General features: G+C 37.9%; 1 protein-coding gene across 2 annotated transcripts in view; it reads left to right on the top strand.

Annotated features, from left to right (window-relative positions):
- Positions 1 to 16,187, top strand: part of LOC116848573 (constitutive coactivator of PPAR-gamma-like protein 1 homolog) — a 17,545-nt gene extending 1,358 nt beyond the window's left edge. For both annotated transcript variants that reach the window (XM_032824823.1, XM_032824824.1), the window contains exons 2-16: positions 768 to 1,202; positions 2,273 to 2,445; positions 2,939 to 3,052; positions 3,330 to 3,476; positions 3,655 to 4,021; positions 4,818 to 5,072; positions 5,168 to 5,548; positions 5,644 to 5,782; positions 5,924 to 6,049; positions 6,478 to 6,595; positions 6,871 to 7,171; positions 7,756 to 8,000; positions 9,457 to 9,585; positions 9,663 to 9,766; positions 9,919 to 16,187. In XM_032824823.1, the coding sequence (XP_032680714.1) occupies positions 992 to 1,202; positions 2,273 to 2,445; positions 2,939 to 3,052; positions 3,330 to 3,476; positions 3,655 to 4,021; positions 4,818 to 5,072; positions 5,168 to 5,548; positions 5,644 to 5,782; positions 5,924 to 6,049; positions 6,478 to 6,595; positions 6,871 to 7,171; positions 7,756 to 8,000; positions 9,457 to 9,585; positions 9,663 to 9,766; positions 9,919 to 10,060 (2,952 nt within the window). In that variant the 5' untranslated portion in view covers positions 768 to 991 and the 3' untranslated portion in view covers positions 10,061 to 16,187. The remainder of the gene's footprint in view (positions 1 to 767; positions 1,203 to 2,272; positions 2,446 to 2,938; positions 3,053 to 3,329; positions 3,477 to 3,654; positions 4,022 to 4,817; positions 5,073 to 5,167; positions 5,549 to 5,643; positions 5,783 to 5,923; positions 6,050 to 6,477; positions 6,596 to 6,870; positions 7,172 to 7,755; positions 8,001 to 9,456; positions 9,586 to 9,662; positions 9,767 to 9,918) is intronic.
- The last annotated feature ends 34 nt before the right edge of the window (positions 16,188 to 16,221 follow it).

Genomic DNA, 16,221 nt, shown 5'->3' with positions numbered 1-16,221 from the left:
TATATATATATATATATATATATATATATATATATATATATATGCAGTTGTGTGTGTGTGCGTGCGTGCGTGGTGAGTGAGTGAAAACATAAGTGATATATGCTACTAAGGCAAACGGACACACATCTAACTGGACATCCTTGCAGTTTTAGTCTTTAATTACTAATATTTAAACCTTTGAAAATAAAATAAAATGTATGTATAGATTTTATGTTAAAAATTTAAATATTTATCAATAAAAAACCAGAACTTTGAGAATGTCCAGAATCAGATATGTGTCCAAGTTTTGATATTTTTATGTTAACTTTTTCTTCTTGTTCATTTGTTTTTTTAGAAAAGTAATTAATTTTACAAATTTATTTCTAAAATTTCATTCCTTTTTATTAGTATCTCTAAATGTGATTTATAACCTTCTGATTGACTTATAAGCACATTTGGAAGTACTTTCATCAATGAAAGGAAGTTCCAAATAAAGATCCCAAAATTTCATGCAAACTTGAAGTTCTAAAATTTCCTTCTTTTATATTGGCAAAAGTATTAATATATCTAAATGTAACTTTGAGCTTTCTGATTGGCCAATAAGTACATTTAGAGGTATTTTTATTAATGAAAAAGTGTTTAGAATAAAGACCCTGAACTCTCTTTTCTACTTGAATTTAAAAGCTGATTAATCTAATTGAGCAATGGAAATGTGAAACTTCTCGCGTTCACGCTTCACTGTCGACACGCAGTGCTGTGAATAATATCTTGCTTTTCTTTGTTTGCAGGTTGAAGCTTTTGAAATTGAAATTAGGTTTCTTCACATCTTAAAAATACTGCGAAAGGCATACCGACTTCAAGAGTAACAACAACACATTGCGGGACGCAAAAATAATTTATTAATCCAAAAAGATCGCAAATTATTACATCAGGGAAATAAAAGAAAAACACAAAAACAAACCAATTTCACTTGCAATTGGGTAGCAACTAGGGCGTATTGAAACTAACCAAAATGGGCATTCAAGACTTGCAAGCTTTCCTCGATGGTAATTGCGTGCAAGGAAGCACTGTAATGGTGGACCTTTTGAAAACCGGGCGTCTAGTCGGACAACGGCAACGTGGCCGCGTCATCAAAGGGCAACAGCTTTCCAATACTACTAAATTAAGGCTAGTTCTTGATGGAGAATGCTGCTTAGATCGTTTGTACGGTGGATATTTCTCAGGTGAAACATCAAGCTAATAATAAAATTGACAGTAACATCATTGGCAGCGTTTAGAGAACATAATAGTAGTGATAGGTATATGAAAAACACTGAATCATGTAAAAGTACATAAACCTCAAAGTACATAGATCTAAAAAAAGTACATAGATCTAAAAAAATATAGATGTATAAAAATATATAAACAAGTGAAAAAATCCAAAAAATTATCCAAAAAATATAGATAAATAAAGAAAAATATAGACTCGTGAGAATGACAACTTTGTTCGCTGAACGCAAACAATGCATAATCGTATCTATCACATATTATAATGTACATTATGCTTATATATACAACACATGCAATTTCCCATTCAACAATAACTTGTATACAACGTGTGTTACATTGCACTTGCACATTGTTGAGTGGATAGTAATATATCATCATCGATCGCAAATAGTGCAAGATATTTTAAGATTATTTTAAATGTATTCAGAATATCCTGGATATATCTCAGGATGATTCTGAGATGTCTTGTGCTATCTGGAATGTGATGTTATCATTACATGACATTTACTGAAATTATTATGAGAGTTCGGATCTGAGCTATTTTCCTCATTCCAAGCTTTTGCCAACAGTCGAGTGCCGCGAAAAGCAGTGCTGTCTATGATTGCGTTTGTTTAGGATATTTTCCTACTGAAAGCAGCACTCTACTTTTAACATGTAACAAACAATAACAATAAAATAATGCTATCAGCACGATCAGAGCGTCAAAAACGGACGAAACTTATTAACGATACGATGAAGGTTTGTTCTTTCCCGCTGAATTAAGTTGCACTTTGTGTCTTTTAACTAAAACAGGAGTGTAACCGAACGTGGAAGGGAAAAGAAGTTTCAGCGCGAGAAAGAACAGCCTTATTTTCTTTTATTCTGCGCGACGGTACCGTTCGCAAAATCGGCGAACGACATTCCTTCTCGCAGCGCTCGGCCTTTGGCAAATGCTTGAAATGAGGAAAACGTCACTTAAATCCAGACTTTGGTTACTACTCTGTATTACTCCTGAGTTGTCAATAACTCGAAGATTTCGACGCAGATTGGGCCTGTGGCGGACAATGGAATCGCATGCTACAGTTTTTAGCTGTTCTCATACAGGCAATGGAAATGTCGAACTTAGAATTGGCCGTATTCTTTAATGGATGTTTCGAGTCACCTCGGCGAGCGGATTGGGTGCAAAATCAGTTGCAAGTACGCGCTAAAGTCAACAATGTAAGTCGTCGCGACACTGTCGCACGTCCAAGCAAAGCGACTAGGATCTTATTCTAGACATATATACGCCTTTTTAATTCTAAAGTAGCATTATACATGGCACAGAGGTATAAGAGGAATAGAAGATTGGTCCTTATTCTAAACTTTCTCTTACAAGTAAAAGTGCCTAAAAAAGTAGTTTATAAACCTTCTAATTGGTTATAAGACACTTTTGCCGAGAAAGTTGCTATATGATTTGAGTTATTTATGGTAATTGTAAGTAATCAAAAATGAAAAGCATACGTGCATTTCATTTTCGGCCAAAAATTACAAAGAAATTATAGATTTCTTCTATATGTTATTTTATATATAAAAGTTTCAAATTATATTTAAAACAATTATTTATAAAATAAGGACTTTGCAATTAAAAGAGTGTACTTAATTCATTGCTTCATTGCTTTTAGAATAGGATCGTTAGATGGAAATAAGATTCATGAACAAAAAATCGTTTCAGGTCTTGAAACATATAATAACTAAAGGCACGCCTCCGCCAAAAATTTGGTGGACTCCGCCTGTCTGCTTAAGAACCAGCTTACGCATGGCCCTCAGGCATTTAAATGTCATAGTTGTAAGTTCACGTTTCCGATAATTGTGGGAATCTATATCCGGGTTTACAATAAATGTAATAAGCCTTTAGCCTTATGCTCTAACCGCAAAACTATAGCGTGATTTTCGGTTACAAATGTTTTTAAGAGAGTTGACCAAATGTGAACTGTTTTAAAGCAGTGCGTAAAACGATTTTTGCTAGAAATTATAGACCTCGAAACATAAGGTTAAAAGCTTACTACATCTATTATAGAACTGGATTAATAAAGATCACGGTAATTTAACGGTCGCTTCAACAGCTTTGTAGCATGGACGACCATCATCAGGAGGTGATCGCCTATTGTCGTGAAAATAATTATAATGGACTGATAGCCGATGACGCTGAATATGCCGCATTCGATCCTCCGCGATATTTCTCGTCTGAACAGCTGAAGCTCACGTACAAAGTACGTTTTTCCACTAAGTTGATGTTTATGCGATTTTTTCTGTCTCAATATTTGCTAGGATAAGCATTTCTACCAGATAGCAAATGTACAGATGGTACATTTCTGGTTTTTCACTTAGTTTATCTTTACATACTGTAGTCACGTAAACTTTTATCTGACAGGTTTTTTTTGCCTACAGGGTTCTCTAGATACGAAAGAATACATACTCTCCGAACTCACAAAAGCCCTCAATATACCATCAGACAGACTTTGCATACTGGCAGCATTGCTAGGAAATTACATATTAACCGAAAATGACTTGGCTGATTTCTACAAGAAACTCAACATTAGCACTAATATCAATAAGACGAGCGTCGAACAGACGATCAAAACAATTGCGAATTTTGTCAGAGAACTACCGTCCGTGGAGTTGGATGTAGTCTCGCAAAAAGTCTTCGGTTCCACGTCCGACCCGAGATGTTCCAAGTTGCGACAGTCTATACAATATTATTTGAACGGAACGAAGGAGGGGTTTTTGCACTACAAACCTGTGAAACCAACGAAAGGTAAAAATACAATCTATCAATTTCTCTATCTTTTTCTGACTTAAGGTTTAAGTCAGAAAGAGAAATAAAGAGAAAGAAATAGTATTTTCTTATTGTTTACGTTTCTTACCTGGCCTGAGCTGGAATGGTCCCAAATTCCTCCGTTTTCTAAGCTACAGTGTGGTCAAGAATAGAAAGGATGACGTATCCGATATTCACTGAAAATTTATTGTATACGTAACGTGAACTGACAGTAAATATCGGAACGCAGCCTGTCTCATCCTTTCCACAGTGATTTTATTATTTTTTTATAGTAAAATATGCAGGTACAGCCTATAGCCTATTCTTTCCATTGTTTTATTATACTGTAGTCCTTAGTAGAATATAGTAAAAAGGATAGACGAAGACAGAACGCTATGGAATGCAATTAGAAACTTATACATTCTTTTCAGTTTGTAATTTTTTAAGATTTTGCGCTTATAAAGCTCGTCCCGTAATATCATGCGTTCTGGTTAAATTTTTCTTTATCAATACTTCAAAATTTTACATGATTGCTTGCAACATGCCAGGTGTTTTCACACTCTATCTGCCTACGTTTTGTATGTCTTGCGTCAGTCACTCTGTATATTTCAATGTTCCACAACGAATACCTTCTAACACGTCCTGACACCGGGAACTTTTCTGGTCTATAATACGAAATCGTAACATACGACGTTTCAGACATGACTTCCAGAACAAAAGTTGATTATCAATGACCCTCTACCCACTTTAAATATGCGTATTCATTTGCACTCTGCATGTGTGCGGATTTTTTCAGTTCATAAAGTAGACTCCAAACCGAGCGCACAGGTTCATTCGAATCAGACGACGGACACGCCGTCAGTCTCGGAAAGCGACTCTAATCTGGAGACGTCGCGGTTTGCATCCGAAACTCTGGAGAGTGAGCGCGAGAGTTTGAACGCGTACAAGCAGGCGACGGCCAACGCAAAGTCAGCGCCGCAAATCGTGATCGACCCACCTGGTATTCAAGGCCATGGAGACGCCGATCCTATACGCACGGAAGAAGAACAAAGTACGTATGCTGTGCACAAATCGATTGACGTGCGTGTTCTATGGCTTTCTCTTTTTTGTATCAGCACTGTATTAAACACACGAATCCCCGAACAGGCAACGGCCACGCCATTAACGGCACTCACAATCTTCTAATCAGCTCGTCGAGCTCAAGCAGTAGCTCTTCTGCCACATCGCCGTCTCACGCAACTGCCGATTCCGCCAAACATTCGGAGAAGACGAGTAGTGTCCCCACTACTGTGCCGGAAGTGATGCGCACTGCCTCGGAACGCCATCAGAAGGGACTGATGTCGCCACACATCTATCAGATCCTCATTGCTGGAGAAATCAAACTACCGGTTTTGCTGGAAGATGAGAATCACCGTGAATTTCCCTCCATTCATCTGATTTATAGACCTATTCGACAAATGGTGTATGCGATTCTGTTCAATCTTCACCATCGGATGTATCTGGCCACAAAGAGTAAAGAGAAGGGTGGTAAGTTCTGAATTGCGTAATTTGAAGATTGTACAAAGTGTGGTGCCGGATTCCTCTATTGCGCCGAATTCTAATTCTAAGAATTTGTCTGACAGATAGCGAAAAGGTTGAAGTGCCAGATGTTATAATCAAAGAATGGGTTTGGTCCAAGTCCAATCCGTATCAAACACCTGAATTAGTGAAAGCAGAGCAGATCGGTTGGGGTGTACCTACGATTCAACGTTTATGGTTTGGGTAAGCAATTTGTTTGTTCGATTAAGTTACGCAGTTTGTTGTCTCGTATGCGACAACGATGCTGCGAATTAATGTTAGAAAATTAGATGTTGAGCGAATTATCGTACGTACTATAAGCTAACACAACTTCCTGTTCTTTAGCACAGTTATTGACGACAAACGGCGGAGGCTCAGAGGATTTCTAACATGCATGAGATCAGATACACCTCTCATGTTAAATACCTCATATGTTCCGCAACATCTGTTGGTTATGGCATGTGTTTTAAGGTGAATATCGACTTGAATCATTCATGGCTCGAAGCCTTTTCAGTTCTCGTGTACAAAAAACTCTTTAGATAAGTTTTTTGTACGATCGTTTCTCATCTTTCTGAGAAACTTTCGTGTGCAGTCGTATCCGAACGGAAACCATAGAAGGAGGAGGGCATACTAGGTGGCGGCGGGACGCCGTACGTTCGAGATCTGCGTATCTTTTTCGTTCCAGAAAGAGAAAAATATCGAGAGCGCGGTCTTGCTAGGCCGGGGACTCGAACCCGGATCTTTCGCTTGCCGGGCGACTGCTCTAAACCACTGAGTTACCTGACGCTCCACCCTCACGACACTCTCCTCTTCCTAACGCTCAGAGATGCCGTTCGGAAGCGACGCGAAAACTAATTAACTTACCTCAATTAACGCGATCGATGAATTGTCTTTCGCAGATACATCATGTCTTTTTCTGATAAAATAAAAATCTTACGACGCCAAGAACTGGACGCCTTTATCGCGCAGGCCTTCTCGCCAGAACTTATGAACGCTCAGTACTTACAGGATTTACAGGTAAAATATATTGTTTTTATATAAATAGACATTAAAACTAATCAAGGAGATTATTTAGTGATTTCTTCCTAATAATATTAATTAGGAAATTAGATTAATATAATTACATTAAACTTCATTTTTTAATTAATTTTTTTTTCTTTTCAGAGAAATTTAGTAATTTCTAATAAATCATGAAACTTGATTCTCTTGAGAAAAATATAGTGATATAATATGTATTACACGCGAATATTTCGATTCTCCAAGTGTATTGACATTCAACACGTTATCCGTAGCTTCCACTGGTTACTTCACGTGGTGTGCAATTGGCCACGTTATTTATGGCTGGTGTAGAAACCGCGTTGTTGGCGAACGACGCTTGCGGCGCACCGATTCCCTGGTTAATGTGCTGTCCTTGGCTCTACTTCGACGGAAAGCTGTTTCATCACACCCTGGCTCGTGCTACCATTGCCAAAAATTTACTGGAACTCTGTAGCGGACACATAGATCGTGTGGTGAAGGTCGAGAGAATGCGAAAAGCGATACTAGAAGGAGTTACCGTTATGTTCGCACGCCCACCTTTACCAGTCGCTCCAGGTGCATTAACTTATTCCCTTCGCTTAATATCACAACGATATCGAATATCTGTCGCGAACAAATGAAAGAGTATTAGTGTTCGAAGATGCGGGTAGTTCGATTAACAGCAATCGGAAAACCCCGACTTCGATTGCTGACTCTTCATTGCTGACGCCCAATACACGGTTTAACAATTCTTCCAATCTCCTTGCACCCTATACGATCTCGTGCGATAGGATGCTTCGAATGGAAGTAAAGTAAGAGTCAGCTATATTGCTTTGCGGAGTTCAGTGTATGACTTTGCGAATCTCAAGGCTGTGACAGTGTTCCTGACAATTAAAAGCGAGTTAAACTTTCTACAGTAGACAATTTTGTTGCCGTAAAATCAGCTGTTGCGCCTACGCAACGCTAAGTTGGTAAAAAATATGATATTTATATCTCACATGGAAACGCATTCATGGTTATTATCGCGTTATTATATGATTAATATATTGATAACATTTAATTTCTGTAGTATCTTTGTAGTGTGTGTTGTAAATGTATATCATTTTTAATCGTTAAAACAAAATATCTGCCTATAACGATTTTGTTTCTCATCGTCACAGGTATCCGTGTATCTGTTCCTTCAAATATTCTGCCCGCCGGCTGTCCCATCAACGACGGGCTGATGCGTGGTCGCGGTGGCGGCGCGATGCCACAACGTGGTTTAATGCGACGTCCGATTCCGTCTCGCGGTGGTCAATTGGAGATCGCCGGTGTCGTCGTGGGCCAGTGGGGTCCGAATTATGGACAGCCCGGCCGCTTGCCACAACCCCTACAAGGACATCCCCGTGGACGTATTCCACCCCAGGTAGGATATAATTTCGAAAGCGTTTTCAATCGCAATTGTTCGGCGATTCGCTATCGTTGCGAAGGGATATACGATGACGATGACGATGACGATGACACCTCGATATTAGTAGAGACGTATTTCGTCGAATAGCCCGATCTCTGTTGGATCTAGGAGAAACGTTACATCACGCGAACCTGACTCTGGTGTTATATCAGTGGGTGCGTTCAGCGAACTCAACAGTTGCACAACAGTTGAGCAATTCGTCAATGTAATTGGTCTAAAGTTAGAGATCTAACAGTAAGAACCAATAATCACTGACCGTTCACTGATCAGCTGTGTTTTCTGAACGCAGCCAGTCTTTCGCGACTTTGCACGTAGACGTACTATCAGTGGACGTTGAAATTATGCTGTATGCTGAAGTTTATATGTTAAGCATCAAGCATATCAAATTCATTTTACTCGAGTTAGCAACAATTATTACAACTATGTAATACGACATGAGTTTTATGCGCTATATACTCCGTTGCGCCGTTAAAACTTCTTTTCTACGGTGTAAAAGCTCTTTTGGCTCCTTTTTTATTTACCTTTTATGACTGCAATTTTGTATCATCGTATTTGCATGTTCTTATATGTAGTATAAACACTGTTAAAATAAAGACTACTATATATTTTAATTCCTAGTATTTTAACTGTTGTTCCTTATTTTAAGTTCTATTCCGTTTGCGTGTTTAAGTAACAGCCAAATAGCACTTAACTAGCTGAATAATGCATTATCAAGTAATGAAACAATTATATGAATAATGTAATTACAACTCGCATACGCGCGAGTAAATCAGACTAATCGTACATTAAATTCATTATCTATATACATTTATTTCAACTTAAAAAATTCAGTGATATATGAAGATTGTACTTTTCTCATTTATCTACTAGTCAATTTTTAATTTAACGGTGTATTTTTTAATTCATCAAGCTGAAAAAATGTAATAATTCGTTAATTTTGTTATAATTATAGTTAGTATCAGAATCAAAAGCGAAACTTGTAAAACACCTTGTCTCCTATATCTCCAACCTCATTTTACAATTAGCAATAGAGAGATATCTCTCTACTCTATCGAGTAGAAGATCTTGACAAAGAGGTAAGTATAGCTTGCAAAAGAGACCTCTAATAGTCTATAATGCAATGAATATATCTCAATTAATAATGGTTCTCTCACGTTACATATAGTGAAAAACAGTATACTCGTGTCGACGACGCTTTCCGTCGTGAATTTGTAACATTTAAATCAATTTTTTATTGTATATATAATATTATATAATATATATAAAATTACAATAAAACTTTGTGTTCATTAAGTCACGTTTCTTGCAAACAGATCAACGCTATTGTGCAACAAATCGCAGAGATTTATGCAGTACACTACGGTATCCTATTAACTCTGCATGTGTCACTATTTCGGTAATTTTGTTATAGGTAACTTCAATCGGTGGGCTTAAGTACAGTCTTCCTCGTGGCTTCAATCCGATGGGTCGACCGACGTTTCACACACGCGGAAACAACCGCGCTCCAATCGCCGGACGCGGCAAAAAGACGCAGTTGAAGGTAAATCTGTCACTTCCTCGGCTCTTGCCTTCGATTCGGAGAAAAAAAGCGTTATAAACAGCCGACTGTTTTTCCAGGCGACCGGCAAGAAGAAAACCACTATCAAGAAAACTAAAGAAATTGAAAAAAAAGACAACAGCAGAGGCCGCGGTATCAATGTCGACGGAATTACCGATTATAAGTAAGCGTCTCGAATCTCCATCCGATTCTAATATACTTGCAATTATTACATTCGATCTATCCTTTGCGCTTCAAGGGTGTTCACGTGCACTCTTGGTGCTCAAAGGGTTGATACAGCAACGTATATAACGCCCATTGTCGTACTGTTCTTAGCGAGACAGTTTCGAATGTGAACTCGACGAAGGAGGTGCTGCCGGTGCCAGGTCAATTTGACGACGCGACGGAAAACGGCAAGAGCGTGGAGAAAGGTCAGGGCGATGCGCCGCTCGCCACTCCAGTCGCCACAGAAAATTAAGTATCTATAAAAACGGAGAAATTCTCCGTCGACTAATCACTCCCGGATGTGACTCAAGACTGCAAAACAAATCTACTTATATGTTCTGAGCGATTGTGCACTGGTAACATTCGAGAATATACGTCGTTAGGATGATTGTTACGTCGAATGAGAAAATTTAGTAATGTTGCTAAAGTTTACTTTTCGGATAAAGTTTTACTGTACGTTGCGGTTCTTCGGACAATATCTTCTAATTCGAGAGATTTTGACAAATCTGGAGTAGGCAATAGTACAATGACTTGCGAGTATCTTTTTTTTCTTTTTTGTCAAAATTGAACGTAAAAGAAAAATTGAAAAAAAGATGCTGTAAGAATATATATTATTTTGTACAGCATATACAGGGTCAGTCACCTAAATTCTAGTCGTTAGATTCTAAAGTATCTCTGTTGCTTTTTTTTATATTAGAGGAAGATGTTTAGGCCGTAGAGAATAAATTGTATAATTGGAAAGGATAAATATTGTGATTAGCCAAACTTTTTTTCCAAGTGTACACAATTTATTTCTTACACATTTTCTTATGATAGAAAAATCAACAGGGATATTTCCAATGTTAGAGATAGAATCCAACATTAGATGACTCTCCTTGCATATTGTATATAAAATAGCATATATACATGTATGTATATAAAATATACATATATGTATTCAACGTATCGCAATTATCTTTTGAATTGAGCTTACATTATTTTGTGGAAGCTGTACGTTACAACTAAATGTTACGTGCGCAATAACTCGATATGTCTAAAGCTCTGATGGGGCCAAAATGTTGAACTAATAATAGGAGACAGGAAATCTTTATTCACGGTGTCCATGCCACGAGGTTATTTTAATGCGTGGCATGTGGTACAAAGATTTTACCCGTTCTTGACATGTCCTCACTGCCAAAACGTACCACTCTGTATAAGATAGGAAAGACAGACAAAGAAATAAATCGTGCTTGTGCTAACGAGCTAATTTCGCTCGCATTACCATGGAATGGAACTCGACTGATTAGTGTATGCGTGCGCTAATTTTACTACTCAGAACAAGTCGTCAGCTGCTATAAGTATTTAATTCTTAAGAAGTGTGATTATTTTTTTTACACGAAAATATATATTTTCCGGTATTATATGAAATGCTCGCTGCGACAGTCTCAGTGCTCCGGTCTGAACGTGAAGAAAGTAGCTTGATACACGCTAAAACACGTACATACACATACACAAACTGATTCACTCATTCACACACACAGACACATTCATACGCGCACACAAACTGTAATAGGATAGCACTTACTGATTTTTGTAGATAAGGAAGAACTCAGATGGAGCACTGAGACATTCATCAGCACATGGAGACTGATGCTCTCTTTTTTCATATAGGTAAAATATATATTTATATATACATATGATTTAGATATTAGAGTTCCCATATAGTATATTATACGTAAGTTGTGCCTGTGTATTGTGCGTGAGTGAGTACTTATGGGTACGCCAGAGAATTTGTGAATATTGTAGCGTGTGTTACATCGAGCGAGAGAGACGGTGAGAAAGTGATGTATATAAAGTACGGGATGTTATGTCGTTGCCGACGCTTGTACATACGGGGTACTGCGGGCAACGTATGCATTCGTCGTGTGTACATGCGTGCACGCAATCTAGGTCATATATTTATTTGCTGTTGTGTTGAAGAGAGAGCCGTGAGTGAATGAACTTGAATTAAATTTGAAGTTTTTAGGTACGATAACGTTTCTAACAACTACAGACTTGAGGCTTATCGCGAGGGTGCCCGTGCGGGCGTATATAAGGATGATGATTGTTGATGCCACTCTCATGATACGCCTCATAATTGTTTAGCAAATATGCTACATCACGGCACACGTGAAAACATTCGTCCAGAACCGACGAATCGTACGTTTTATGTTGAAATGTGTTCGTCCAGTTTCCATAGTTTGCCGTTTGTCTCACGTACACGTATGCTTGTTCGTGCTTATATTTCGAGATGGATATATCGATGATACATTGACTTACGTGAGAGAATTAAAGTGTTAGATGAAAAAATTGTTTTAAAGAGAAATTCAATTATATATCAGATTGGTTGCTCCAAAGAGAAGACGCGTGTTCTGTATGTGTGTGCACGAATGCACGTGCGCGCGCCTTTTGTAGCATATTTCGAAATATAATCCCTTTAATTGTACATATAAACAGTTACTTTAGAGAAGTGATAGTGTGATGGCTATATGGTGTACATACAGAATCCAGATGCGCGTGTTAATCGCGCACCGGGACTAGGAAATGATTATGTTAAATATCTACTATTTATGAGTAGAATAGTCTAAAAGACTTTCTACCAAAGATCATCGGAGTTTAAGAGCAAGTTCTTTTATCGATAGAAGTTCCAGTGAACACCAACTAACGATAACGTTATATCATTATTATGTAATTTCTCAATCAATAGTGTAAATGCGATATAACGTGCGCTGTATTTATAACAATTACATCGCTGAATGGGAAATTACAACATTGAGGTAACGTTACTATCAGTTAGTGTTTGTAACTGGAACGATATATAAAACAGCGAAATGGAAAGAGCAAGACAGCACGACAGAACACGATTATTAAAGTAAGTAACGAGGGTGAGGATGCAAAGACATGTGTGCGTCTAAGTGCACGGAGGTACTTTAAAACGAGTAAAAGAAGAAAAACCATTTATCGAGAATAGTATAAAAGAGAGATGATAAGATAAAATGTTATATTTTTGTAGATTTGTTATTGCGTAAAATGCATTAGGACAATGAGAAACTTTATATAATTTGAGTAAAATGACAGTTAACGAGCCTGTGAGGGTTAAACGGATGAGATCCTGTGAGAGGATAAATGGGAAGGAAAAATGACAGAGAAGGCAAGAAAGAGAAAGAAAAGAAGAAAAAGAAAAGGCAACGGAAAGAAGAAAGTGCTTTGGGAACGGGGATGTTATAAAGAAATGACATCCGCGGGGAAATTTTGCTGAAAAAAATGAAAGAAAAAGAAAAAAACGAATCCCACGTTCTCCTACGTTTCCGAAGCTCTCAGTTTCCTGAGTTGCTTGTAGGAACAGGATTATAAAAGGACATACACATACATCACATACACACATATACACATCATATATATAAATATATATACATGTATACATATACGAATAACTGAAATGAATCGTAACTATGTAAAGTCAGCTTCAACGTGCGCCGAGCATATGTGGAAATGATTTGACTCGTCACGTTTTATGCGATACGTGCGCGGACATTTATTTCGAGTTTGCATCAGCCACGTCTCACATATGCAATATTATTTGGATGTGTATCGTTCAATATCATTCGAGTCTCATCACTTAACGATTAGCGTGCGTTACCTCGCAAGTACGTTACAAATATGGTCGGTACGGAAGTATTTCTTTACGCAATGAGGCAAATGAAAGAACTTAAATTTCGAAAATCGACAAGTCAACTGTGCTCTGAACGCGACATCCACACACACACGCACACATATATGTAAACATACACATATACATACAGCACTAGAAGCCGACTTTCTGAATCTGACGAATACTAATGATGAATTTGAGAGTAAAATGCCACTTTACGCTTTTACGTAAAGATAGATGATTTTCTTTCTGAGAAATCGAACTCTTGATATATACCGGATACAAAATGTAAGGACACAAATATACGATGTTATGCAACGCGATCAGTCGCTACTGCGCTGATGTGAGTAATGAAATAACGTGAAATAATTTATTGTAAACGCGCGAAGCGTATAATGCCAAAAGGTATAAAAAAGGGAAATCACACATTGAATACAGCAGATGCAGAAACGTTGAAAATAAATATAATATTGAAACTCGCATAAAAAACACGAATGACGTGAAAAAAAGAAACAGGCGCGTACGACATGCGTGCCTGCTTTTCGTTGTAATAAGTAGAGAGAGAGAGAGAAAGAGAGAGAGAGAGAGAGAGAGAGAGAGAGAGAGAGAGAAATGGGGAGAAAGAAAGAGAGTGAGAGAGAGAACGAGATAGAAAGAAAGAGGGGCCCACGAAACTCGTCTATGATACCGACATACCATTAAAAAGACACGAGTAATCTATTGTATTTATAAAGTAACGATCTATAATGACATTTGAAGCATTGTGTGTTGTGATAACGGAAAAAAAAATTAATTATACACCGAGTAATAATACTAACTCTCGATAATCTTTGTGCCGGAGCGGCAGGCGCTTTAACGAGGAAATGATTATTAAAATGAGTCGCGCGAAAAAGGGATCGGGTGTCCTCGCGATATCTGATCCGCGCCTCTCTCTCGCGTTGCGCGAGTAGAAGTTGTTCGTAATTAACGCGCTCGACTTTTCCGAATGGCTGTTCTCATTTTATTTCGATCACCGATGCTCCTTCAGCACAGAATATTATGATGCAGCCATCTCAGCTAGACTCTCTAATTAACGCCTTAAACGTAATTCGTATAATGTAGTTTGTATCCTTTCATTTCGAGAGACGAGAGAGATTTTTTCGCTATACGTTATCCGCTCTCATCTCTTTTTCGTTTTCGTGCCGCGTAGAGAGCCACTTAGGTCGTCTTGCAAAAATCGAGAAAAGAACAAAAAAAAGAAAGAAGAGAACAAAGAGACGAGATCATTTAATTTCAATAACTTGTTTTAAATGATTCCTCCCCCCCAAAAAAAAGGAATATGTATATTACGTTTCACGTATGTTTTAGATATGCACGATGCCTGGACATCGTGCATTTCGTGTTTCTCTTATTATTTTTAACTTGCTGTAGCCTTGTACGAGATATAGAGTTGCGAATTTTCATAGTGATCCGGACATAAGAGTAATAATAACGATAAATAACCAACCTGAGTTGCTATATGTACGCTCGACGTTTTAAATTTTAAGTTTTTCCTTACCGTAGTTTTGCTTAATATACGTAAAGTACGAGAATATACTAAAAAAATAAAAAATAAAAAAATACGATAGCGAACGCAAATATAATCTAATAAAGTAAAAAGAACAAAAAAAAAAAATGATTAAACACTTATCGATGTAGCTGAAAATGAAAACGCATGTGGGCCCCGCGCGAAGACACACCTTATATATTATTAAATATTACATAAATATAACGTATATTCTGCTATTATTTTTCATAGCTGAGAGAAGGAAAAAAAATGATACACGCATACGCGCGGTAATAAATGTATGTTTGATAATCATTATAGTATGTTTATTTTTCGTGTTTTTATTTTCTCTTTCCTATACATTAAAGAATAAAAAGAAATAAAGGGAGCTAATATAATGATCGCGAAAGCGCATAAAATGATGCATAGAAAGAGAGAGAGAGAGAAAAGCGCTACACCACTTTGTGTATTTGCGAGATAAAGGGAATGCCCTTCGAAAACTTTGTATCTGAAATAATTGTACTATCCGGAATATCACACTCGCAGTTTCCGGCTTACGAAGGGAAAGGAAAGACGGGGATAAAGGGGGAGAGAGAGAGAGAGAGAGAGAGAGAGAGAGAGAGAGAGAGAGAGCAAAGGGGAGACGAAACGTTTGTTAATCCGACTAAAAAATTGTACATGCGCTAAGCTATTATTGATAATCATATAATTTGACCTCGATGGGTTGGCCTGTGGTCAGTAATACGTTGTAATACCGCGGTGCGCAAACCGTTTCGAATCACTTTTCCAGATAGATTTCAGAGCAACTCACTGTTCACTGTATTATCGGACGACTGTAAAAAGAAAAAAAAAAAAGCCGAAACAGATCGTTTGTCGTAACGAGCAAAGAGAGAAAAGAGAGCAAGAAAAGTCCCGTCGCTCTCCGCGAGCGATTTCTCTCGGGACGGCGGAAAACGTGCGCGCCGGGAAGGATTACACCTATTATTATGTAACTTATATATACACTGATCGTAAATAGTAATGAGCCGGCAATCACAGCCGGCGTATCTCGGAGTAGAATTCGTAGACGAGATCGTCAAATCGTTCACACGCAGCCGACCCATTCCCGGTCCTCGCATTTATATAAACGCAGTCACACACACATTGATGTATTCTTGTTGGATTATTATACCATTGTAACACTTACTGTTGTAACATGTACCCCCCCATTCATGTCTAG

The sequence above is a fragment of the Odontomachus brunneus genome, unplaced genomic scaffold (genome assembly GCF_010583005.1).
Source record: "Odontomachus brunneus isolate Ranch 3 - 2012 unplaced genomic scaffold, Obru_v1 Obru_scaffold_097, whole genome shotgun sequence".
NCBI lineage: Eukaryota > Metazoa > Arthropoda > Insecta > Hymenoptera > Formicidae > Odontomachus > Odontomachus brunneus.
This window is presented reverse-complemented; position numbering and strand designations above follow the sequence as displayed.